Source organism: Serinus canaria, chromosome 6 (genome assembly GCF_022539315.1).
Source record: "Serinus canaria isolate serCan28SL12 chromosome 6, serCan2020, whole genome shotgun sequence".
Lineage (NCBI taxonomy): Eukaryota > Metazoa > Chordata > Aves > Passeriformes > Fringillidae > Serinus > Serinus canaria.
Window position 1 is genome coordinate 3351012 of NC_066320.1, and position 24582 is coordinate 3375593.

General features: G+C 40.4%; 1 protein-coding gene across 6 annotated transcripts in view; it reads left to right on the forward strand.

The window, feature by feature from the left end:
* The first annotated feature begins 2203 nt into the window (after positions 1–2203).
* Positions 2204–24582, forward strand: part of RNLS (renalase, FAD dependent amine oxidase) — a 47615-nt gene continuing 25236 nt past the window's right edge. For 2 of the 6 annotated variants that reach the window (XM_050976282.1, XM_050976284.1), the window contains exons 1-4: positions 2208–2394; positions 2475–2571; positions 3335–3477; positions 4032–4190. In XM_050976282.1, coding sequence (XP_050832239.1) covers positions 2283–2394; positions 2475–2571; positions 3335–3477; positions 4032–4190 — 511 coding nt within the window. In that variant the 5' untranslated portion in view covers positions 2208–2282. Of the gene's footprint in view, positions 2395–2474; positions 2572–3334; positions 3478–4031; positions 4191–24582 lie in introns of all 6 variants that reach the window. The other 4 variants (XM_050976285.1, XM_050976281.1, XM_050976280.1 and 1 more) reach the window with 4 other exon arrangements.

A 24582-nucleotide genomic window follows, 5' to 3' on the forward strand; every position in this document is an offset into this window, starting at 1 on the left:
AGAGCCTATCAAGCAACACTGTCGCCCTGATTTTTAAAGATTTTTTAAGCCTTCTGATGTTTACATTTTTGTAACGAACTTTCTTACACACTTTATGTAAACAACTTCTTGTTTTGCATTCTTTTATGGAAGAGAAAAAATTTAATAAACTGTTAGATCGTCCAGTGTCATTGGAGAGGTGGCAGCTGTCACCCTTCAACCCACTGTCACTTTTAGAAATCCACAAATGTTAGAGTCAGAAATTAAAAAGTCTCTTTTACCTTTGTGAAAAATGCGTATTTTATGATTGGCTTTTTGCAAATATTAAAATGAATATTATATGTGTTGTGTTAGAAAGTGGTGCTGTATTAATTCTCTTAAGTAGTGTGTAAAATACAGTTTTAGGTTATAACATAATGTTAAAGTAGAAACCATGCTATGTAAGATTCTTTTTTAAAGAAAGGACTTGCACTGAGATAGCAGCCACAGGACTCCCAAATCTTTCAGAGAAAGAGAATTTATTGCTCCGTTATCAGGAGAAAAAAACTTCTTCCCACCTCACTCAGCCCTGAAGACTCAGTCAGGATTCAGAGGAAGAAGGTGACACTGCCCAGACAGAATCCTGTGTTTGAATGGAATTGATGCACCATGGATGAGGTGTATGAATATACAACAGGCTGTGGCTTTTAAGGGTTAATCCTCTGTTAACGTGGGGCCTTTTTCGGGCTTATTTTGCCCAGAAAGAGGTACCTGGACTGTCTGTAACTCTTTGTTTCTATTGTCTCATATTGTCCTAATTCAAATTGTCCAAATCATTATTACTTTAATTATATTGCTATTTTAATAACCATTTTATTACTGTTAAATTTTTAAAATTTTAAACACAACCGATTGGCGTTTTTCACGCCTTGAAAAGAGCAGCGTGCCCGCCGTGTGGTGTTATTGCGTGTCCTGTAGCGACACAACACCTGCCCTGAGGTCAGCCCGGAGCTCCCTTGGAGCATCACCAACACCTGCCCGTGCCTCGGGCACAAGCAGCTCTCTGTTGACAAACACCTCTGCCAAAGTGTCGCCTTCTGGTGTCCCCCATTCCACAACGATCCTATCACAAGTTTTCTGGAACATCTCCTCCCACCCGCGCAGCTGGGGAAGGGGAGCAACGCGGATCCTCTGGCAGCTGCCCACTCTCAGGGCTCTGGGGACGGGAGGATGTTTTCCTGGGGCAGGCATTGCACGCAGTGTCACCACGCAGTGTCACCACGCAGTGTCACCACGCAGTGTCACCACGCAGTGCCACCACCACCCCCCAGCACTGCTGGCTCCGGGCACAGCATCCCGCTTCCCTCAGAGCCAGCCGTGGCTCCTCGCAAAACAGCGGGCAGGTGTTGGGGACCATCCAGCAGCGCCTTCTGGAAGGTGTCACACCCTCCCAAATCCTGCTGGGTGGCACCTCCAGGCGGGCAGGGTTTGTCACACACAGGTGCGTGTGACACGGGTGTGTGTGTGACAGGGGTGTGTGTGTGTGACACAGGGGCGTGTTACACAGGGGCGTGTGTGTTTGTACAGGTGTGTGTGACACACAGGTGTGTGTGACACGGGGGTGTGTGACACAGGGATGTGTGACACAGGTGTGTGTGTGTGACAGGGGCATGTTACACAGGGCTGTGTGACACAGGGCTCTGTGTGTGTGTGTATAGGTGTGTGTGACACGCAGGTGTGTGTGACACGGGGCTGTGTGTGACAGGTGTGTGTGTGTGACACAGGGCTGTGTGACACAGGGCTGTCTGTGTGTGTACGGGTGTGTGTGACACGGGGCTGTGTGTGACAGGTGTGTGTGTGTGACACAGGGCTGTGTGACACAGGCTGTCTGTGTGTGTACGGGTGTGTGTGACACGGGGCTGTGTGTGACAGGTGTGTGTGTGTGACACAGGGCTGTCTGTGTGTGTACAGGTGTGTGTGACACGGGGCTGTGTCAGGTGTACAGGTGTGCACATACAGGTGCGTGCCCAGCGCAGCTGTGCCCCTACAGAGCTGTCAGTCCAGATGTGTGCCCAGCTGCGCGCCCACCACCAGCGCTCCCGCGCGCGCATGCGCACACATCTGCGGACGGTGGGCGTGACCTTTCCCCCGCCCCGCCCATGGGCGTGGCTCGCTCCAGGGGAAGCGCACGGCGCGGGAGGCCCCGCCCACCGCGGGGCGTGTCCTGAGGCGTGTCTACGTCGGTGTCCGGGGCGTGTCGGTGTCGGTGTCGGTGTCCGGGGCGTGTCCGTGTCGCTGTCCGTGTCCGGTGCCGGTGCCGGGCCATGGCGCGGGTGCTGGTGGTGGGCGCGGGGCTGACGGGCGCGGCGGGCGCGGCGCTGCTGCGCGGAGCCCCGCGGGGACAAGTGGCCGTGTGGGACAAGGCGAGGGGCGCAGGTGGGTCCGGCGAAGCGGCGGGGGTGTCATGTGTGGCGTGGTGTGTGTGTCGCGGCCGTCTGTGACCCGCTGTCGCGCAGGGGGCCGCATGAGCACCACCCGCGCCGACGGCGGCAGCGCCGACCTGGGAGCGCAGTTCGTCACCTGCGAGCCGGAGCTGGCGGGGCCGCGGCTCAGGTGAGACCCGCCCCATCCATCCCATCCCGCCCCCATCCCTCCCCATCCCGTCCTTCCGTCTTCATCCCGCCCCATCCATCCCATCCCGCCCCATCCCGCCCCATCCATCCCATCTCGCTCTATTTCGCTCCATCCATCCCGCCTCCATCCCTCTTCATCCCGCCTCCGTCCCGCCCATCCCGCCCATCCCGCGGGGGTTGGTGACCCATGGGGACACGCAGGGATCCCGCTGCTGGTGCCCAGGTGCTTTAACCCCTTCCACGCCCAGACCCCCTCGCTCGCTGCCGTGCCTGCGGAATTTCGGGCGGGAGCGGCGGGGTGAAAGCCGGGCAGCTCCGCGTGGGTTGGGATGAAAGGTGCAGGGGTAGCTCGTTGTGCCTTGGGGAAGGGAACAAAAGTGGGAAATGCCAAATTTGGCCTGGAAAGCAGCGAGGAGGAGGCAGGTGCGTTTCAGGCGCCTGGAATATTGCTGCGCTCCGCAGGGGCTGTGGAGTTCGTGGTGCTGTTCAGAGCTTTAGGGAACCGCTGTGTATCCCTCTGCCTCCGGGTCGAGCTGCTGGTAGTTCCATCACAGGTAGCCTTGCTCCAGGCCCAGTACAAGTAGCAGGGTAGTTTGTTCTTTTCTTGCCGCATTGGTGCCTAACCTGCCCTGAAATGCAGCCTGTTAAAATTCGGCCCGCTCTTCACGTGGATTGTGGAGCGTTTTTTCGTGCGTGTTTCCGTGCATTCACCTGTGTTTCCCGTGGATTTCTTCCTTTTCTAGCTTCTACGAGGAGCTTGTCACTCACGGCATCCTGAAGCCACTGACGGCTCCCGTGGAAGGAATGGTGGTGAGAGAGGGCTCCCGCAATTTCGTGGCACCCCAGGGCATCTCCTCGGTGGTCAAGTACTATTTGGAGCAGTCAGGTAATGCCTTTGTGCGAAGGGAAAGGTTTTAATGGCCGTGTTTTTCGAATTTACATCCCTGCTGAGGATGTTTGTGTTCCTTGGTGGTTTATGGATGCCTGGAAGTCGCTGGGGTGGTTGAACGTGTCTGTGGGCTCGGTGAATTTCCAAGTCCTGCAGGTGTAAAAGTCTTTCTACAAACAGAACATCTGCTGTGTCACTGGGGGCAGAGCTACACCCTGTGTTTTGGGGAAGGGATGTGAGCCTGCCGGGTGGGGAGTCCTTTGGAAAATGAGTTTCAACTGTCTGACTACTACCTTAGATCTCATGTGCCACAACCACACGTGCAGTTCAGTGACTTATTTATGTTCAGAAAAGTTTGAGCTGTGAGAGTAGCCAAGCTTTGCCCCTTCAGTGCAATTATTTTCATTTTTGTTTTTTAATCAGTTGTTTTTTTTATCCCCTAATCTTGTGAACGACCCTTGTCCCCTTTGCAATAACTCTCTCTCTGAGCATTTTCCCTGTGGAATTCCCTGCTGTGAGGTATTTAGCTGCTGCTTTTCCCCCCCACCCAGGTGCAGACGTGTCCTATGAGCAGCAGGTCACTGGCATTTCCCTGCGGGATGGCAGGTGGGAAGTCTCCAGGAAAGCTGGGCCCCCGGAGCACTTCGATGTGGTAATTCTCACCATGCCTGTCCCACAGATTCTCCAGCTGCAGGGTGACATTGTGAGCAGTAAGTTCAGCCCTCAGGACGGCAGGTGTCGAATTTAAAACAACATTTGTGCATCTTGTGAAGCAAAAAAAATAACACTCAGCAGCCTGAGCTGCTTAATTATTCCATCAGGACAGGCTGGAGAGTGATTAGAGGTGGGTAATTTTCGAGGCCATACCTGTAACACTTTGACAGCATAAAATATCTAAATGGGTGAATCAGTTTTGAATCTGATCTTTAATTTTGTTGCTGGTTTCCAAAGCAGGGCTTGTCTTTGTGCTGCATGCAGATAGTTGCTGAATTGCACAAGATTTCTTGAGCATTTCTGTGAAGAGAAGGGTCTTCATTGCAACCTCTGGTTTTAGGCTTGGTGCCTGAGTAGGTAAATATTCTGTAGGAACAGGATTTCCCTGCTAGATGCTGTTTTATGAGGCCTCCCATTTACCCTGGAAAATAATGGTGGGTCTGGCCCAGGTGAGGTGGTCTGGTTAATAGTGAAAGAAATAAAAATAGAACAAGAAACAACATAGAAAAAATAGAAATAAAAAGTACAAGAGAACAATGCAGAGGGAGTGTTTTTTTCAGAGCCTCCCTGAGTTTCTGCTGTCTGCCCTGACTGCATCTCAAGGCCTTGCCCAGCTGGCACTGATGTCTTTGCAAATCCTTTCTCTCGGGGTAATTAAATAGTTTCTTGTCCAGAAAGCAGGCAGCTCCCCCTCAGAAGGTGGAATTAGGGTGAACAGCTCATTTCACTTGCTCCTGGGAGAGCTGGAGCTGCCAGATGCTTCCCACAGCATCCTCTCTTCATATTCTCTGTAAGTGCAGGACTGACTTTGATCTGAGGGAATCCAACAAGTTTGGTCTTCTCCTCCCCTTCTTCCTGTTTCTCTTGCCCTGTCTGCCTGTTCCCTGGGTGAGACCAGCTCCCAGATGTCCATCCAGCTGAGGTTTTTTTTCTTCCCCAATGTTTCTTTCATCTTTCAATGTCTAATTTCATTGATCAGTCAACCCAAAGTTTATTGGTAAAAGCAAATCTCTTTTTCCATTCATCAATCAGTGGAACCCTTCCCCATTGTTTCTTTTATCTCCCAGTGCTGGTTTGATCTACCAGCAGACCCACAGCTTGCTGGGAAAGACAAATCCCTCATTCCTCTCAAAGGGAAGGGGACAGGATTTGGGAATATTCCCAAATCTGTGCCAGGACCCTCTTGAGCCACCTGGGGGTATTTGGGCTCCCAGTTGAAATCCAGATGAATTTTTAAATGGCATTATTGTGGTGGGGCATTGCTGGCACTCATGTGTGGGTGAAGGCTGCAGGAGAGGAGGAGGAGCAAAGGAGCAGCTGGGTGGGGCAGGGGATGCTTTGATCCATCAGTGAGGGTTGGAATTAGCCTTGGACATTTGAGCCTGAATTGGAGATTCAAATGACTTGCCAGAGCTGGGAATTTCCCCCTCTGGAATTCACCATGTTTGAGGGAGGAGGTCTTTTACTCCCCCATGTGATTTTCTTTTTGAAAGCAATTTTCACTTATTTACACCATGTTTGGAAAAATCAATGCTTTGAAACAACCTCTCAAGTTTCACGTTGCTGTTTGAATACTTAAACTCAGCAGACTAAACTAAACTGGATCGTTTTTGTATCCTTAGATGAACCTGAGCATGGTGTCCTTGTGAGGCTGTGTGTGTTTAGGAGGAGACAGAATTAAGTGGCCTTTGGCAACCTAAAATTACCTTTTTGTATGGGCTGTGTGAGAAATTAATGCTCCTTGGGAGGGAAAAGCCAAGTCTTAGGTTAAGGGAGAAGTTAGTGTGTAATTTTTAAAAAATAGATATAAAATAAATAAAGCAATAAACAGTGTGTGCATATATATATATATAAAATTCACCTTAATTTTCAACCTTTATTCATTCTTTCTACAATTACCACACCCAAACAGATGCTAATTATGCAGTTACATATTTAGCTGCATATTTAGCAGCAGCAGAGGCCAGAATTACTTCCAGCATGACTTCCAGCAGCTGCTGGACAAAGGGTTAACTCCTTGCAACATGTTTGGGACAACAATAGGTGGCAGCAATCAAATGGTGTTTGGGACATTCAGCTTGAATAACCAAATTAAATCCACTGCACTGATTTGGGCTTTCTGTGATCTGGTAGTAAAGAGTGGGGTTGTGCAGCAGAAAAAAGGGAAATCAATAAATGTTGCTGAGGTTTGTAATGCCAGTCCAAGGAAAGGAAGAAATTTGCTTAAAAGTAGGATCTTGGCAGATGAAAGGACCAGGTTTTGCAAATTGTTCATTGCCCGGCAGTATTTCAGAGGTGCTGGGCTGTTGCACAGGCTGCTGATGTTAGAAAAATCCTGGATTTATAGCCCAGATTCCATATGATCACTGGGCAGTGCAGTTCTTGCTGTGCATTTTCAGATCAGTTGGAGAAGCCTTCTTATCAGTTCTGGTTTTTGGTTTGAGGCATTTGGCAACATGGCAATTTAGGGTGGCGGCGATTCCCAGTAGTATTTTATTTTTATTTTATTTTAATTTTATTTTTATTTTTATTTTATTTTATTTTATTTTATTTTTATTTTATTTTTATTTTATTTTCATTTTATTTTATGTTTATTTTATTTTTATTTTTATTTTTAGTTTTATTTTTATTTTTATTTATTTTTATTTATTTTAATTCTTATTATATTTTTATTTCTTTTAATTAATTTAATTATAATTTTATTTTATTTTATTTTAAATTTTTTTAAATTTTTTAAATTTTTATTTTATTTTATTCTATTTTTATTTTATTATTTTATTTTATTTTTATTTATTTTAATATATTTTATTACAATTAATCTTATTTTATTTTATTTTTATTTATTTTATTTTATTTTTTATTTATTGATTTTATTATCATTTTATGTTATTTTATTTTTATTTTATTTTATTTTATTTTTATTTTATTGTATTTTATTTTAATTTGTTTTATTTTATTTTTATTCTATTTTATTTTAATTTAATTTAATTTAAATTTTATATTATTTGTGTGTTCACAATGTTTTCATTATGTTGCTTCCCTTGGAATTTCCAATTACAGTTCTGCACGTTTAAGCTGCTGATAAAACAGGATGGCTCAGCTTTTGTTTCTGAGCCTGACCTATTTATTTTTTTTTTCCCCCTTTTCCATCTGTGTGAATGCCCCACATGTTTTCAATAATACAAGCTGCTGAGGAGATGCGAGTGGAGCAGGGCTGTGCTGGCGTGGGAAGGCTTTGTGCTGTGAGCCAGGGAAGCACCAAACCCCGGTCATTTTCCAGGAGTCCCAAGTCCTGGCCGAGCAAACGCGTTTATTTTTGGAGAGCGCGACGATAAATCCGGAATTCTGTGCTTCCAGTTCCAAGCAGCGATCCCAGCAGGGCTTATCCAGCTTGGAGCTCCCATTACCTAACAGAGCTGAAATGTCCACTGTAAACATCTACACTCATTTGCTCGCTGCTTATCAGGGAGCTGAGGCCTCACTGTGGAAATATTTGGGCTTTTTTGGGAACATACTGGGAGGAGTTCTTGGTTCTGCTCCTGAGAGGAGATCCCACCAGTCCAGCAGGGAGATGGAGGTTTCTGTCATGCCATCCCTGAATGCTTTGGGTTGGGAGGGACCTTAAATCCCACCCAGTGCCACCCCTGCCACGGCAGGGACACCTTCCACCGTCCCAGGCTGCTCCCAGCCCTGTCCAGCCTGGCCTTGGGCACTGCCAGGGATCCAGGGGCACCCACAGGGAACAATTCCTCATTCCCAATATCCCCTCTAACCCTACTGTCTCCCACTTTGAAGCCATTCCCCCTTGTCCAGGCCCTTATTTCGAGCCTCCATCCCCCGCTCTGCTCATCTCCTTGTTTTCCTCTCTTGGGAGGTGCAGGGTTTGGATTTGCTCTTGGGCTGGGCTGGCAGGTGTGAGGGAGGGAGGCAGGAAGGAGAAGGTGGCCCTGCACATCTGGGCAGCTGCCACCAGAAGCTCTGTCCCAGCCTCCCAAGCAGGGCACAGCTCCCCTGGGCTCACTGCAGCTCGGGTGCAGCCTCTCTGGGGGAGTACTGCTAAAAATACAGGCTGCCAGAGCTGGAACTGCACATCAGGAGGGGAAAAAAAATTAAAAAAAAAAAATCAAAGTAGGCCGTGTGTGTTTGGCTTAGTCTGTTTTTAGGTGGGTTTTTTTTTAATCTACAGTGCTTGTAGTGGGTTTATTCTGCAGTTATTGGAGCAGATTGGAAAACTGGTCTGCTTTTAGGTGTTTTTTAAATATACACTGATTATAATGGAGTTATTCTACACTTACTGAGCACATTGGAAACCTGGTCTGCTTTTAGGTGTTTTTTAAAATATTTACAGTGATTATAATGGGATTATTCTGCAGTTATTGAGCACATTGGAAACCTGGTCTGCTTTTAGGTGTTTTTTAAATATCTACAGTGATTCTAATGGGGTTATCCTGAAGTTATTGATCACATTGGAAACCTGGTCTGCTTTACAGTGTTTTTTAAATATTTACAGTGATTATAATGGGGTTATTCTGCAGTTATTGATCACATTGGAAACCTGGTCTGCTTTAGAGTGTTTTTTAAATATTTACAGTGATTATAATGGGGTTATTCTGCAGTTATTGATCACATTGGAAACCTGGTCTGGTTTACGGTGTTTTTTTAAATATCTTAAATAAATATCTTTTTAAAATATCTTATCAGTGATTCTAATGGGGTTATCCTGCAGTTGTTGATCACATTGGAAACCTAGTCTGCTTTTAGGTGTTTTTTAAATATCTGCAGTGATTCTAATGGGGTTGTCCTGCAGTTGTTGAGCAGATTGGAAACCTGTCAGACACACTGATGCCAGTGACCCTCTCCCTGTGGGGAGTGTGGGGATGAGCCCCCACGTGTGTGAGCAGAGAGGAGGCCTGGAATGGAGGGTAAGGTGAGTCCTGCCCTGTTCCAGATGTGGCAGAGGCATTTCCCCCAGCAGCCCCAGCTCCAGCTGCAGCAGCACAGCTGGCTCTGGCACCTCAGGCACGCTCCCCCCCACCCCTTTCTCCCCCCAAAAAAAGTTATTTCCAGCAGCCTCAGTGGTGTGATCCTCAGTTGACCAGGTGGCCCACAGACTTGCTGGCCCATCCTGTTCAGGGGCTGGGAGAGGGCTTGAGCCCTCTGGATGCTGGTGATCCTGTTGTTTGAGTCCCGAGCTCAGCTTTCCTGTGCAGTCCCAGGAGGGATTTCAGAGCACCTGCAGGTTAAACTGGCAGCAGACTGGGCTGATTTAGCTGGGCTGGTTTGGGGAAAAAAGGGTTTCAAGTCTGCCTGATGTGGCTGTTTGTAATTCCTTAAACCTGGATGTGCTTCTCCGGCCACTGCAGCCTGGGCTGGCTTGGCAGGGTCCATCAGCACCAGGGCACTGGGACACAGATTTTATCTGATGATTTTTTAGCTCTTCTGTGTCACTCCAGTCCCCAAAATAGAGCATGGGACCACAGGCACGTGGGATCAGCTGGATGTGCACACGGCTGATCCTTGTGCCCAGAGAGGGGTTTTTATTTTCTGGATAATAAAGGTGATGGTATTTGAGCACAGGACATTCTTGGAGCAGAACAAATAAATGCTCTGAAGTTTGTTTATCCCAACAATAAACACAGATACCTCTCAGTTTTTCCCCAGCCTTTGGTTCTCTCCAGGGGTTGGGTTCAGAGGGAGAAATCTTTCCAAAGCTGCTTTTTGCCATGAGCATAAAAGGCAAGGGGAGGGGGGGGAGGAAAAGTTCCTTGCCAAAAAATGAGACCAAACTGAGCAATTCTGAAACTTCTCTATTTGTGTCTTGTGGGACATGTGTTTAGTGAGTTGCTGGTTTCTGTCTTGTAGGAGGTTGGGATGTGCTGTAAGATCTCACTCTCCAGCAAATCCACTTAGGGCATTTTTACCAGCCTTGAATTTTCAGATCCTGAATCTAAAATGGTTTTGATGGTTGGTTTTGGGATTATGATAATCTTTTGTGTCACCTCTCCCTTTGAATAAATTTTTTTTTTTAATTTTTTTTTAAAGTTTTTCACTTGGGTTTACTTGGGGTTTTTTTGGTTTTTTGGAAAAATATATTTAGGAAAGCTCTCCCTCCTTTGCTGTTACCAAACATTCTGGGCACACTTGAGAGACAGAAACGTGCAGAGGTGACCACAGGCTGATTTGAACTTCACAGCCTTCTTTTTGATGTGAAATCTGCCACTCAGGCTGTGCCTTTTACAGAGCTGAAAACCCTTGAAAAGTCTGCTGCAGGTTTGCAAGCAGCCCTTCCATTTAATTGCTTGCTTTGGGATTCATTTATTTTTTTAGTGCTGCAATGGGGTAGGCAGACAAAAGCCTTCACTGGACAGTGTTTTTTTAAATGTGTTCTCCTAGCTGAGGCAGTGCCTCTGGTGTGGATGGGGTTTTGTGGGTTTCTAGAGGATTTTTTAAGAGTTGGATTTTTTAAGCTGGCCACTCCCACCGCTGTAATTGAGCCCATTCTTTACAAAGATTATCTTCACCTCCCACGGACCTGTCTGTGAACTTCTCAGTTGTTTTTGCTGTCCACATCTGGATTAGAACAGAGGAAAAACACTAATTTTGAACCTAAAGAGGTTTTGGCTGCATTGAGTCAAACCTAAATTCTGTGTGGAGCCTGCTGTCCAAGCTTTCCCCACTCAGCTCTGTAATTCCCAGGAATGCTGGTGTGCTCTTGGATTAAAGAAGCCTTGGGAACAACTCACCCCCAGACACCTCAGAAATGATTTCCTGAGCCATCAGGTGAGGAGTGACAGATGGTTTTGGATTTACCTGTGCTGCCTTGGAAGCCTGAGTTCACTGCTGATGGCCTTGCTGTTCCTTGGGGGGTTTAATTCCCTCCTCCACCCACCTTGCCAGGGATGCTTGGCACAGACAAATTTCCTGAAAAATCCCTTGGCCAGGATTTTTCTCCTGGGGAGCCTCAGAAAAGAGATTTAAACAATAATTATCAGATTGCTTGCAATGTGGTTTGGAGGTTGCTCACTAACAGGTGCATCTTTGATTGGTTCCATGTGAATTGTTTTTAATTAATGACCAATCCCAGCCAGTCACAAGATTTTATTATTCATTCTTTTCCAGCCTTCTGCTGAAATCCTTTCTTTCTGTTCTTTTACCATAGTTTTAACATATAATTTTCTTTCAATATAATAAATACCATAAAATGATAAGTCAGCCCTCTGGAACATGGAGTCAGGATGCTCATCCTATCCTGGGCACCCTCAAACACCTCCACAGATGCTCAAAGCTCTGTAACTGTTTAAAAAAGGAGAAACCAACTGTTCAGGGGCTGGTGTAATTTAGGGAATGGGACAGGCTGGGTGAGGAATGAAGGTGTGAGTGGTCACCTTCATTGACTCAGCTGATGAAGCACCTCCTGTCGTAGCAGTGGACTCTGCTGCCACAGGATTATTTCAAGATTATTTTTTATTATTTCAGTTTTAAAGAGCCATGCTGAAATGGGTTTAAGCCACCTCTTTTTCACTTGATTTATCCCACAGAGCCAGGGACATGCAGGTCAGGCTTTCCAGAGGCAGCCCTGACACAGCAGGAGCCTCCAGTTCTGTTCCCAAAATATTAACTAACTCTGAAATGACCCCTTGGTTTCAAGTGGCTGAACTGCAGCTGGGATTTGTGCCCAACTCCATGGAAAAGAGGCATCTTTTCCCCTAAGACAGAATTTAGCCAAAGCTGAGTTTTCTGGATGGAAGGAAACACCACATAATTCCCAGTGAAACAAGGAAATTCCCCTCAAAATTGGGGTTTATGTGCAGAAAATCAGAGGAGGGTTTGGGAGGGACTTTCAAGCTCATCCCGTTCCAGGGGCAGGGATTCCTTCCTCTGTCCCAGGTTTCTCCCAGCCCATCCAGCCTGGCCTTGGACACTCCTTGTGAGAACCAAATAATGGCATTTTTTCTGCCTTGTTACCTTTTTACAAGATGCTGCTCCTTTGCAGACTTTCTGTGAGGCATCAGAGAGTAAAGGGCACCTTTAGATGTCAGTGTGAGTCTGCTTGCCTTGGGCTGCTGCTGCCCTGTCAGCATCTGCACACTTGGGAAGAGCTGAAAAATAATATAATATAATATAATATAATAGATAATAAATAGAATATAAGATAAGATAATATAAGATAATAGAATATAATAGAATATAATATAATCTAATATAATATGATAGAAGATATATAATATAAGATAAATATAATAGAATATAATACAATAATATAATATAAGAAATATAATCTAATATATATATAATATAATGTAATATGATATTTTCCCTTATATGCTATATATAATTATTAATTATATAGTATATACTATAATTATATCATATATAATATATATTGTAATATATTTAATATAATAAATAAATATATTAAGTATAATTTATAATAAATATAATACTATCAATGGACATAAATAGACATATAGAAATTGATATAAATTACTATACTATATAATTATTACGTCATTACATACTATATTATGTAATATACATATAATAATATATATAATATAATTATATATTCTATATTTTATACATATTAATATATATTATATATTATGTACATACTTATACTTATTATTATATTATAGAAATACAGGTTAATATGTAATATATATAACTAATAAATGTAATGTCTATGGTGCTTTCAGAATGCTTCCAGCAGGACACCCAGTCTCAATTTTTATTCTGCTTAAAATCCTGGGAGAGCCCATGGTTATGGCAGGCTTTTAAACTTATATAATAAAATAAATGGAAATAAATATAAATATAGAAATCATATTATCTTCATATTATATTCATTATATTCATATCTAAATTATATATATTAGATTATGATATTATATTATATTATATTATATTAGATTATATTATATTATATTATATTATATTATATTATATAGATTATATTATATTATATTATATTATATTATATGTATATTATATTATATTAATTATATTATATTATATTAAGTATTACATAATTATGCTTATGTAATATACATATAATAATATTATTATATAATTATGTATTATATACTTATTGTCCATGATCTATCTATTTCCAGCTGGTTTGCTGGCCTGCTCTGGGCTTTACATCAATGCTGATTTTAAGGGGTTTGGCTTTGTGATTTTTAAGCCTGCATCAATCTTCTGCCCGTGGAGCTGTGCTGCTCTGTGTGTTTACAGGCAGTGAGAGACATTCTTACTTGGTATATTTTAAATCAGGATTTGTTCTTTTCTGTTTCTTTTTCTGTCACGTTTCCTTCAGCCATCAATCCTATCTCCCCCCTTTTTATTTTTTCTTTTTTGGTGTGTGTTATCTCTTACATTTTATTGTAAAGTCATATATCAAGGTACTCAATAACAATGTGTGGGGGTTTAAGGTTCAGTTTTAACTGAGTACCTGTGTGGTTTTTTTTCATCTCAATGGGATTTGCAAGGCAGATAAATCTGGACAGTGTTTTATGAGAGTATTTCTGCTTTGTTTTATTGTTTTGTTTGGTTTTTTTTCCCCTTTGTCACATTTATCTATTAGAGTCAATAGCCACCACCAATAAAGGCATAATCAATTTTCCAAGGAACAGTTCCCTGCAGAGTTTGGCTCCAGGATACAGCATTTGGTAGGATGCACTAATAGCAAGGATTTTTTATTCCATCTGGTGCCTTTTTTCAGCCTCTGCTAGGTTGCAGCTGATCTGTCAATAACTTTCAAGGAATCACATTTTTATTTTCCCCCTCCCTCCCTCCCATGTGTGTCACATTTTGAGCATTGGGATTTGTCAGCCGTGCCTTCCCTTCTCACAGGCTAAAAAAAGGAGAGAGGAGATCCAGGCTTTTTAAGCTGTGCACTTGATTCTGTGTCTCTGATTTATGGAAGCTGGCAAAATCCTGGCAGAGGAGGTCAGGTCCAGCTTGTTGGATTTATCTGTGCTTCCACAAGGTGTGCCTGGCTGCGGGTCTGAATCCTCTGGAGAGTCCTGGCAGGACTCACAGTGAAAGAATGAGTGATAAAACAGGAGAAATAATCCAGACAGGACACCCAGAGCACGTGATCCCCTCGAAGCCACGTGAAGCTGATGGTGGGTGAAGCCTTACAAATGCACACACAGCTTTAATTTAATTGAGTTTTATTATTTTAGCCATCTCTGGTGGTGATTGTGTCTGAGGTAGATCTGAAAACCAGGCCAGGGAGCTGCTGGAAAAACAGGCAGAAATTGCTGTTACCAGTGGAAATTCAGTAATTTAACAACATTTAGGTGTCAGAGCTCTGCAGTGGGGCTGTGGTTTGCACAGCAGAGCAGCCTCAGCTTGGGGGGAAGTTTGTCTTCCCTTGATCAGAGCCTGGGCTTCAGTGCTGATCACACTGATGAGGGTTTGGTGAGGACTCCTGCATAACCTGGCCCTTCACACTGGCTGGCTTGCTTTCCCAATATTCCTTTTTATTCTTTTCCCCCCATCATTCCATCAATGTGCTGCTTCTTTTGGGTTTGCCCTTTTTTCTTCAGAGCAACCTGACCAGCAGCTGAGATGCCAAAGGATGGGAAGGTGATAAAAAAAAAGGTAACACACAGTGGGCTTTAAATGTGTCCAAAATACCCAGGGAAAAGCTGCTCATTGCCTGACCCAGAATGGGAAATTAAATATTATACAGAGGAAAAAAAATAAAGTTCTGGCAGTTCCTCTTTGGTGTGTTGTTGAAAGTCCTGGTAGGAGGGAGGAATCATGAGGGGGTTCATGTTTGCTCCCCACGTTCCTGGGGCAGCCTCCCTGTGTCACCAAGGCAGGGGTTAGGGCAGAAAATGAGGAATGGAAAAGGAGAGCGTGGGGTCAGTGATTTCCAGGCACCTTTTGTGAAATGTTACAGAGAATTGACAGAATGGCTTGTGAAGTTTCATAGCTGAGAGCCACACAGGGCATCACTGAAGAGTTGAATGGGAGGAGAAACCACAGAGTTTTCTAACCAGCTCTAGAATAAATCTGTTATTAAGGTTTTTTCCTGCTAGAACAGTGGGTTTGTGATTTTTTCATTGCTTGTTTCCTCCCCATCATCACCATGAGATGATCTGGAAATCATTGGAGTTTCAGACACTAAAACATCTCAGGTACCAGTGGACACCAATTCCCAACTGTTTCCAGGGGGAACACAAGAGGAGGAGCCAAATCACAGAATTCTTCCTGAAATGAAGTCTCCTGTGCATTGACCCTGCAGAATGACTGAAGCAACTGATTTTTTATCAGTTTCTCATCAAACCTTTCTGTCCCTGCATTTTGCATTCCCCCAGCCCTGCACTGGGGCCGACCTGAGCAGGCAGCAAAAGGGGAGAGGGATGAAATTCTCCCTCTGAGAGCATATGGTTTTATTTAGAATGTGTTTCACAGCTGTGACGTGCAGAGACAGGGCTTACTGGTGCTCCACACTCCCACTCACCCCCTCTGCAAGGAAAACTGCACTCAGGATTTTAATAAAAACAGGAAGAGTGCAGGGATGGAGGTGGAGATTTATTCCAGCAAAGTGAGGATAAGCATGGCTTGACTAAACCAAAGAAAATTGACTTTTCTTTTCTTGTTTTCTTTTGAATTTGTATTTTTAACAAAATAACTTTTATTTTTAATTTTAATTTACATTGGCTCTGATGTTTTCACACCCCCTGAGCATGGTGCTTTGCAGGGTGGCAGGTGATGTCTGGGTGTAGAATAATGCTGTGTTCTCATCAGAAAATCCACTGGGGATGGCATGGGAATGCTTGGAGAGGAAGAGGGACAGAAATTGGTCCCAGCTCAGACACTGCAGTGTGTGCATGGACAGACAAACCTGCCCTTGGATGAAGCTGTGGCTGTCTTGTTTTTTCTACCCAAATGCTGATAAGCTGGGTCTGGTCACATCCAAGTGCTGCATCTCTTGGTACTGCTAAAAACATATTTTCTTTTTTTTTTTTAAATGGATGGTTCAAAAGCAGTTTGTTCATCTTCCCCTTTCAGCCTCCTCTAACATTCATGCATGTGACAGCACTGGTGTAAAAAGGGAAGTACAAGCATGTCAAATATAGATGTTGATCTTAAACCTGGTGGCTTTTATGTGGTGACAATTTCAGCGTTGGGTTCAGGGTTTGTGCTGTGCCTGTGTCCTCCCAGAGTATTCCAGCTGATAAATCCAGCTCTTTCCAGAGTCATCCCATGCAAAAGTGAATTTTCTCATCTGTTTTTTTTGGAAATTTCTTTTATTTTCCCCCCACTGGGTGCAGGAAGAGCAGAGCCTCACCCTGGTCTGTGCAGCTGAGGAAATCCCCCAGGGAAGCCACTGGAGCTGCAGTCACATTCCAGACAGGGAATTTTTGCCACTTCCTGGGCAGTGTGGACTCTGTTTCTGCATGAGGACCAAAGCCTTGGCTCTGCTGAGTCACACTCCAGAAGGACAGACAGCCACACCAGAGCTCCCACTTCCACTTCTCACTCCGTGCTTCACGTGACATTCCAGTGGCTGCCTGCAGCTTTTTGATGTTGGGTGTTTTTTAGGAAAATCTATACTTGGAGAGGGTTTTTTTCCCCCCTTATCAATGTTATTAGTGGGGTTTAATTAGAATTATTGCTCAAAATACTGATGGAAGCTCTCTGAATCAGAAGCCAAGGGTTAGGTTGGAGTGCAATACAAAAAAAAAAAAAGCAAAGTTTTGTTCCTGTGGGAAGGTATTTTGAGCCTCTTTTTTATCTCTCTGTCACTTAGAGCACTTCCTCCACCAGAAGAGTGCAAAGTTTAGCTGCAATTTGGGTATTTGTTTTACTCAAAAATGAATTTTAAATGGAGTGCTTTCAGTTGTTTGAGATGCAGTCAGCAGCTGTGAATTCCTGGTTTGGGGTGCTTATCTTGTGAGGAATTTGCTAAATGAAAAAAAAAAAAACCTCCAATAAAATTCAGGAACTATCCATGCAAATTAAAAAAAAAAAAAGTCCCTACATAAAGAAGAAGAGGAAATAAAATATGGGATCCCTGAATTCAGGAATAGAAGGAAGAGGTGAGAAGCAGCCAGCAGAAAAAAGAAGGCTGGGTATTAAAACTGAAGGGAGATTAGAGCAGCTGAAGGAACCCAGAAGGATTTGCCAGTGTGTGCTGGATATTTTGATGAATATGCAGCAATGCCTTCTCAGAGCCCTGATGAAGTGGGGGGTGAAAGAATCCTGGAAAAGTGTATAAAAAAAAAATTAAAAATCTAAATTTACTTTTTAAAACTGTGCTGCAAAGACCCTGGACCTGGCAGTTTGTGCAGCTCATCCTGCTGAGAGTGAATTGCCAAATTTGCACTGACCCTTTTATCATAACTCGAATTTTGCCTCAGTTGTTCCTTCCCCCCTGATGAGGTTTGAAGGGTGCAATTGCCTCTCTATCCTAGAAAGCCAAAAGAATGAGGGGAATGAGTTCTGCAGAGCTGCTGGGAATAGCAAGGGCATAAATAAATCCAGCTGAAGGTGGGGACAAGAAAAAAAAAAAAAAAAAGTTGATTTTTTGGTTTTTTTCCCCTGTAGGAAAACAAATAGCTAAATTAAAGTCCAGAGGCTGTGGCCTCCAAAACCTGCATGTCACCTGTGTCACAGCAGGATTTCAGCCAGCTGGGAGGAAAAAGAAGAAGGAAAAAGAAAAAGTGGTGGATGCCTGAGTAGTAAAAAGGTGTTAGCAAAGAGGGAGATGATGCCTGTATCAGCTTTGCAGAAGGGAAGGATAATTACTGTTAACCATCTCTTTTTCCCTTTTATGTATTTTATTTTTCCCTTTTATTTTCCCTTTTATATATTTTATTTTTCCCTTTTATTTTTCCCTTTTATATATTTTATTTTTCCCTTTTATATATTTATTTTTCCCTTTTATTTGCCCCCCTAGCTGTTACTTGATTAACACAATCAGGGTACAGAGGGAGCTCTCAATTAATGTTTGCCCATTACAGCTTCACTCCTGATCAAGGCAGGGGAGGCTCAAAATGTTTCTGTTGTCTCAGTGCAGGATCTGCTGAACTAACAGAGGGGATGGCTCCTCTCACAGCACTGCCAGGCTTCTACCCTGAAATGATCAAAGGCACACAGTTATTTAAGATACCTTCACGTCTGAGAAGATTTGGCACTTTTATTTCTTGGCACAGTTCTGAACCTTCCCTAAAAAGACACTTCAGAGTAAATAAATTAAAAAAAAAAAAAAAAGCTGATTTAGTAGGCTTGACAAAGCTGGTACAAAAGATGACACAGCTGTGAGCTGGTTTGAAAAATCCCTTTAAAAGCAAAGTGTGCTCAGTGTAATTTGGAATATTTACTAGGATGAGCCAGTCAACCACCAGCTGGTTTGGGGTGGAAAGGATTTCAGGACCATCCAGGAGTGGGGTTCTTTGTCTTTGGTGGTGTTTGCCTTCACAGTCCTGGCAGAACCTTGGAGGATTTAATCAGAATTTCATTGACTGGGTTAGCACTCTGTACAGGGGAAAAGTTTCTTGTTTTTCCAGCCTGAACTTGGAGAACTTTCAGCCTCAAGTGAAGTTCTCAGACCCTGAGGGAACTGAGATTTATTTATTTATCTATTTTTTTTTCTTTTACAATAGCTGCTGTTCAGTGAAATGCCTGTGCCAAGATCCTGCCAGGAGCACTTATCTGTCCTCAGCAGCAAACAAAAAGTGGAGGCGGAAGGGTGAAATAAAAAAAAAAAAAAAAAATTAAAAATAAAAATATATATATTGTTCAGTCAAGATAGATTAATAGTGGTGCACACAAGCCACACTTCCTTGTGGGTTATATCAGTTCTTTGTGTTTTTGTACAGTCTAAAAATGGCTTTCCTTGCCTTTTTTTTTAAATTTTTTTTTTTCCATTTGGGGAAACTGGATTGAGTGTTCCCTTTCCCAGTTGGTACCAAAAATGCCTCATTTTGCTGTGTAAACATTTCCCCACAATTCTGCATTTTCTCCTTGTTTTCCAGCAGTGTTGGAAGCAGAGCAGTGCTGCACAGGTGGGCTGATGTGTCCAGTGGCCAGCCCTGAATTTCAAATGAATTGTAGATGAATTTCAACAGTTAATTGAAATGAATTGTTCATTGCCAGCCTGGGGTTTGTGCTCCAGAACCTCCCAGTGCAGTTTGCTCTGTGGGATGTGCATTCATTGCAGGGCACCTGAAGCATCTCCTAAAAGTTAAATTAATGACTTGGAAATCTTTCATGCTGAACAAAACACCCAAAACTGCCAGGTAGGGAAATTTATTTGGTGGGGCAAGTCCTTAATTTCCCTTTAAATACTCTGAATATTTCACCAGATGAATTGCAGTGGGATAGAAACCTGCTGAGTTGTCATCAATATAAAAATAAAAATAAAAATTAGGAATCCTGGTAATTCAGGCACTTCTGATGAGGGCTCCTATCTCTGCTTCTATTTTTGGGAGGCATTTTGGCAGGCTGGAAGTGAGTGGGCATAATTACCATTATCATGCCATCTTCTGCAGCCTTTGGAGAGGCTCTCTTGGTTCATTTAGTTTTGTTTGGATTTTTCTGGCATTTTTTTGTCTTTTGTTCTGTTTTTGTTGTTTTTTGGGGTTTTTTTTTTTGTTTTTTTCCCAGTTTGTTCAGGACTCCTGCTGCCCAAAAACCCCAAAACATCTTCTGCAAAGTTCCCTCTGATTTTTGATTTATAATATAATATACAACTATATATTGAATATCTAATAATATATATGAATTATGAATATTTTAATAATAATAAATAAAAGTTATTGATAATATTATTAATAGTATAATTGAAAATTATCACGATTTTAGATTGGTATTTATAATAATTGATAACAGGTATTTATAATAATAAATTGGTATTTATCCTTAAAATAATCATAATAGTACAATCAAATTATTATTATTATGAATTCTATTGTATTAATTAATTAATTAATTAATTATTCTTTGACTGTTTAAATTAAATAATGAAAAATAAATTTAAAAATAAATATAATAATAATAGTAATTTGTAATTGTAATTGTAATAATAATAATCTTCAATAAATATAAAAATATATTTAATATATAAATAAATTAAATAAATATAAAATAAAATATTAAATAATATCATAACGTATATGAATACTGAATATGTAACAATATATTATATATAATATTATAATATATAATATGTATATACTATATTATATATAGTATATATAATTATATATGTATAATATAATATATAACTATATATTGAATATAATAATATATATGAATTATGAATATTTGTAACATTAATGATAAATAATAGTTATCGATAGTATTAATAGTATAATTGATAATTATGATTTTAGATTGGAATTTATAATAATTGATAATAGGTATTTATAATAATAATAAATTGGTATTTATCCTTAAAATAATCATAATAGTACAATCAAATTATTAACATTATGAATTCTATTATATTAATTAATTAATTATTCTTTGACTGTTTAAATTAAATAACGGAAATTAAATAATTAAATAAATATAATATAATAGTAATTAGTAATAACAATAATCATCTTCAATAAATATAAAAATATATTTAATATATAAATAAATGTAAAATAAAATCATAAATAACATATGAATCATAAATACTATATAATATATGTATTATATAGTATTATAATATATAATATATATCATACATATTATATATAGTATATATAATTATATATGTATAATAGAATATATAACTATATATTGAATACTATAATAATATATATGGATTATTCATATATGTAATAATAATGATAATTAATAGGTATCGATAATATTAATAGTATAATTGATAATTATTATGATTTTAGATTAGAATTTATAATAATTGATAATAGGTATTTATAATAATAATAAATTGGTATTTATCCATAAAATAATCATAATAGTACATCAAATTACTATTATTATTATGAATTCTATTAATTAATTAATTAATTATTCTTTGGATTTTAGAATTAAATAAATAAAATAAATTAAGGAATAAATACAATAATAATAACAACAATAATAACGATGATGATGATAATATAATAATAATTATAATAATAATAATATGATGATGATGATAGTATAATGATAATAATGATAATGAGGATGATAATAATAAGAATAGTAATAACAATAACAATAGCAATAACAATAGTAATAATAATAGCATAATAATAATAATAATAATAATAATAATAATAATAATAATAATAATAATATAATAATAATAATAATAATAATAACAATAATAATAATAATAATAATACAGCCAAACTTTTTGCCTGGCCTGGCAGTGTGTGGCAGGCAGAAGAGCCACTTGGCCACCTCCACTCTGGCCAATGCTCAGAGAATTCCAGGTGGTGAGGAGCGAGCTGGGACCTGTTGAGCCATCAAAGAGCTGTTGGGCAGAGCCTGAGGAGGTCTGGGTGCAATCCCATCCCCTTGGACTCTTTGAAAGCTGGGTCCTAAACTCCTCCCTTGCCATGGAAAGGAATCCTGTGAGCTGCCAAGGTGGGGATCCCAGAGGCTGGGCTCTGTTTTGGGGGCCTCCTCCTGCCGAGCTGATTTTGGGATTCCCATCCTTCAAAGGGGTTGAGAGGAGAAGATCAGAGGCTGCTCTGCTGCCGCTCTCCCCGTGCCAGTGTGCAGTTTGGAACTCAGGGCCAGGGGCACTCCTGGCACTAACTGAGTGCAAGTTTTTATGGAGAATTCGAGCTCAGGGGTTTGCTGCAGCTCTCAGAGGGGTTTTACAGAACCCATCAGTTGTTTTAAACCCTGAGAGGGTGTAAAAGCTTTGATTTGCAAGCTTTGACTGCATCAGGTTGTGGATCAGTGAGCTGCCTTTGTGACCTCTGTGACCTCCAGGGGATGGGGTTGGGGTCAGGGGGTTTGCCTCCAGAATATCCCAGAAGGGAGAACTCAGTGGGACAGAGGGACAGAAGGAGCCCTGGCCCAGGGACCTGCTGGCTGTGCCACAGCCTGGGGGTGGAATCCCCTCCAGGGCCTCCCCTACATCCTCCAGTTTGGCCACAAACAAAACAAAACAAAACAAAACAAAACAAAACAAAACAAAACAACCAAACCAACCAAACAAAAGAAACCCCAAAACAACCCCCTCCAAAAAAAAAAACAAACCAAAAAACAAACCAAACAAAAGAAACCCCAATATAAGAATAAGAATTTATAAATAATTTTATATATATATATATAGAATATATAACATATGTGTATATTATATATAAATATATAAAAATATTTAAATTTATATCTACCCCCAAAACCAAAAAAGAACCCCAAAAAACAAACCAAACCAAAAACCAAAAAATCCCAATATAAGAATAATAATATAAATAATTTTATATATATATAGAATATATAACATATGTGTATATTAGATATAAATATGTAAAATATTTAAATTTATAGCTACCCCCCCAAAAAAAAACAACCAAAAAACAAACCCAACAAAAAAACCAAAAAACCCCCAATATAAGAATAATAATATATAAATAATTTTATATATATATATTGAATATATAACATATGTGTATATTAGATTTAAATATATAAAATATTTAAATTTATATCTACCCCCCAAAACCAAAACAAACCCCAAAAAACAAACTAAAAAACAAAAAAACCCCAATATAAGAATAATAATATAGAAATAATTTTATATATAATATATAAAATATATAACATAGGTGTATATTATATATAAATATATAAAGATATTTACATTTATATCTAAATATATAATATATAACAATATATATTGATATATATTTTAAAGATAAATATACATTATACAATATTATATAATATATGAATATCTAAAAATTTATAACTATAACTGCATATCTATTTATAGATATATAATATCTATAAATATATAGCTATATAATATATATTATGTATATAAAATATATAATCTATATGTTTTTATTATATATGTATATATTATACATATATATGTGTGTGGATATAGATTATATATATATAAATAAATATATAAAAATATATAAAATCTATATCTTTTATATATATATATATATATATATATATATATATATATATATATATATATATATATATATATATATATATAATAAAATAAAATATATATTTTAAAAATATATATTTTTTTCCCTTCCCAGTCAGGCTTCCAGGAAGCTTGGGGCAGCAGGATCCCTGGCTGGGCTGAGTCCCAGCTTTTGGAGGTGCAAAAACCCCAAATCCTCTCTCACTTTCACATTTCCCTGCTCCCCCCCCCCAGAGCTCCCTGGAGGAAATGTGGTTGGGGTGATGCTGCCATTCCCTTCCCTTCCTCCTCCCTTTCCTCTCTTGCCAAACTGGATTCATTTTGAATGGGCTGCCTTTGCACTTCTCTGTTTTCAGGAGGTTTTTTTGGAAAACTCTGGGATTTCTGATTGGACATGAGCACAGCTCACAGCCTTAAATCCACTGCAGGGGCCATGGAAGTTTGGGAAATGCAACTTTTTAATTTCACTTGAGTGCAAGTTTTTTTAAAGCACAGCTTCACCACGGAGCAATCCATGCAAAGCAAAAAAAAAAAAAAAAAATTCTGTTTTTCTGGCTGGAGGGAGATAAAAATAAAGATGCAGAATTTGAGTGGCAGTAGGGTTTTAATTTTCATTTTCTCTTTCTGAGGTGCTCCTTGCTCTGCCTTTCTCTCACTGGACAAACCCAGATTTTAAAGCCCTGTGTGTTTTTTGGGGTGATTTGCCTAAATTTGTCATGTTTTAGTTTCTCTTGGTTGCAGTGGGGGAGGTTTGCAGCCCTTGGGAGTGTTTCTTTTCTGGAGCCCCGTTGGATAAACACAAATGTTTAGTTTTGTCTGTTCTTACTTTGACCGTTTCACCATTCCTGCAGTTTTCCACTGAGCTAACTTTGTAGCAGTCAAATTTCTTTCTAATTACAGGATTCTTCTCAAGGAAACACACCAGAGACCTTCTTTTGTCTGTTGATTGTGTGGAAAATTGGAGAGAGAATGGGGCACTCAGGGAAGAAAAAACCATAAAAGAAAAAAAAAGGCATTCTTGGGCCAGGTAGATTTATTGTTTGTATTTATCCTAAAAATCTAACCAAACTTTTTTGAGTGGCCTGATGGTTTTATCTTTATTATTAGAAGAGCCACTTGGCCACCTCCACTGTGGCAAATCCACAGAAGTTCCAAGTGATGGGAAGCAAGCTGGGAGCAGTTCAGTGCTGAGAGCCCATGATAAGGTTTATTTCTTCAGACCAGAATTCATCAGTGGGATGGGGAGATTTAAGAACACACCTTAAATACATGATGTCACCAAACCCAATGTGAATAAATATATATTT